Consider the following 2,454-nt stretch of genomic DNA (forward strand, 5'->3'; position numbering starts at 1 on the left):
TATAAAATAAAATTTCAAATCAAATTTTAAAATATATTTGAATTCCTCCTATGGTCATATATCGGGGAATTCTCTAAAATCCAAATTCAAATTCAAGAACTACGATTGACTTGATCCCTATCGGATACGTAGGCAACCTAAAATTTAGGTGCAGTTTCAAGACCAAATTCAAAGACTAAATCAAATTTCAAAGTGCGTAAATTCCTCATAAGGTCATACACCGAGGAATTATCCAAAATTTTCAAATCCAAAATTCGAACTACAAGTGGCTTGATCCCTCAACGGGGTATGTAGGCAACTCGATAAAATTCATTAAGTTCAAGCACAATTTTAAATCAACCCAAATTTCTCAAATTCACAGAAAATAGAATTTACTGTTTTAATTGGAATCAAAAGGTCTTCCCTTTGTACCAAGAGATTGTAATTAAGAGGTTATTCGTATAATCTTGAATAGGTCAAACTAAAAATAATAAACTCATATTTTAATTAAATCCTAGTATAGGTGAAATTATGTTGTGTGTGAAATATTATTTTAACATTAATAAATATTCTTACTCAACACGACATTAATGGGTTTTTTTATATTGAAAATAATCTCTTGATAAAACTATCAAACGCATTTTCAAAAATGATTTCTGTCTGAGATTGAAAACGTTTTCATTTTCATACAAAAAACAAAATCATTTTGAAACAAGTTCCAAATGATTTATGTCTGAGATTAAAAACGTTTTCATTTTCATTTTCATACAAAAAATAAAATTATTTTAGAACGAGTTCCAAACGCGCGCCCATTGTGTTTGATTTTCTTAAGTAATGGATGATGTTGTGTTTAATATTCTCAAGTGAAAGGAAAGTATGCAGTCTGTGTTTGATTTTAAAAAGAAGTGGATGATACTGTGTTTGAATTTCTTGAGTGCTCCTGTACTGTGTGATGTGAGATTTATTTATTTATTTATTTTACGCAAATCATCATATATCATATACTACAAAAAAATAAAAATAAAAATTGAAGAAAATCAAAATGATCTAATATCTTGTGAAAAGGTAGTCAAAGTAGGCACCGACTTGTACAAAAGAGGAGAGGAGAAAGTTTTGGGGTAAGATTATATAGCTAATCCAGGCTATTCAAGATGAAACAAAATCTCGAAACAAATCCAAGATGTGTAACACAGGTCACATATGAATATGTCTAAGCTCTGACTACTTCTAACTTCCTTATGAAAAAGCTCGTCTAAGTTCTATTTCTTTCAAAAACAAAACTTTCTACTCTTCCGCTAAAAGGTCATATCTGATTGTAATTAAAGCTAATCCCAAATTTCTTAACCAACTAAATGCTTACTTGCGAAGTTCCTCTACGGCTCCAAAGCTTCTCAATATTTTGCTAGCCTCTTCCGCACCAGAATCACGTTCAAGATTCCTTGCCTCCAATTTTCAGCTTCATCACTTCTTAATAGGTCTACCAATCCGATCTGTTGCTACAATAGGAGTATACAAGGTATCTGCTCATTTTCCAGAGAATTGTGATCCACGGAAGTTTAGGCGACTTTTAATATATATTGGCTAGCTGTTTTCGATATATAATCGTCACATGTGCATGGATGATAATGATAAACCCTGTAACGAAGAGCACGAAGGTGGCAGTATGTTCTTTGCTGACAACAGCAATTCAACCACATCTTCTATCTGAGGTCTCAACATGAAAACTTCATCAGCTAAATCTTTTTTTATCTGATCTTCCATTTTCCTGCAGAAGTTTAATTTTTTGGCCATCAAAACATTGCCGGAAAAGAGAAATGGGAAAACACTGTAAATGGACATTGAACGGACTTGAGATAAACCTAATAACAAACATATTGCAGAAAAACACAAAGCACCAAGCAAACACTTGGGACGTATAAGAACGAAAACATTTTGAATTATTGTTTACACTACAGATAGACAAATTCAGATAAACAATAAAGAGGAAAGAAATCAGGCACAGAACAAATTAACTTTATCACCGGACCTTATTTCAGATTCTTTCTCACTGCTGCTTTCTGTAAATAGCACCTTGATAACAGGATGTAGATCTAGCTTTGGAACCGCTTCTCCACTGCTCCGTGTGCTCAAACAATAACCAGTACAGGACCACGAGTTTGTGTTTACAATAACAATTTGCAACACAGGAACTTTGGTTATAAGATCTCTAACCACAGTTCGATATGATAATTCATCTTTTGCAAAATCGAGTAGCTGATTTGAAAACATTCTTTCCAATGTGTACTCCCTGTATAAAGGAGGAAACAGTCTCAATCTCAAATCAACCGTCTGATAAACCTTTACTCAGGCAAGTGTACATTAAGAAGAGCAAAGACTTAGGAAGGGGCAGGGCTTGATCGTGGGAGAGTTATTTTAGCCTTAAGTGGGAACTCTTAGTGTTAGTAGTAGGTTTTCTGGTTAGCTGGCAGGGGAAAA

General features: G+C 33.5%; 1 protein-coding gene across 1 annotated transcript; it reads right to left on the reverse strand.

Annotated features, from left to right (window-relative positions):
* Nucleotides 1–1,363: 1,363 nt before the first annotated feature.
* Nucleotides 1,364–2,247, reverse strand: LOC21384705. The gene is made up of 2 exons (XM_010108091.2): nt 2,006–2,247; nt 1,364–1,744 (listed from the first exon to the last, which is right to left on the reverse strand). Exons 1-2 carry the CDS (start codon nt 2,245–2,247, stop codon nt 1,585–1,587), a joined length of 402 nt encoding a protein of 133 aa, XP_010106393.1. The 3' UTR covers nt 1,364–1,584.
* Between the last annotated feature and the right edge of the window lie 207 nt (nt 2,248–2,454).

Source organism: Morus notabilis, unplaced genomic scaffold (assembly GCF_000414095.1).
Source record: "Morus notabilis unplaced genomic scaffold, ASM41409v2 Scaffold1335, whole genome shotgun sequence".
Classification (NCBI taxonomy): Eukaryota; Viridiplantae; Streptophyta; class Magnoliopsida; order Rosales; family Moraceae; genus Morus; species Morus notabilis.

Coding starts and splice junctions, on each gene's coding strand:
- LOC21384705 (XM_010108091.2), bottom strand. CDS start 2,247: ATGTTTTCAAATCAGCTACTCGATTTTGCAAAAGATGAATTATCATAT. Junction 1,745..2,005: donor GAGAAAGAATCTGAAATAAG/GTCCGGTGATAA, acceptor AAACTTCTGCAG/GAAAATGGAAGATCAGATAA.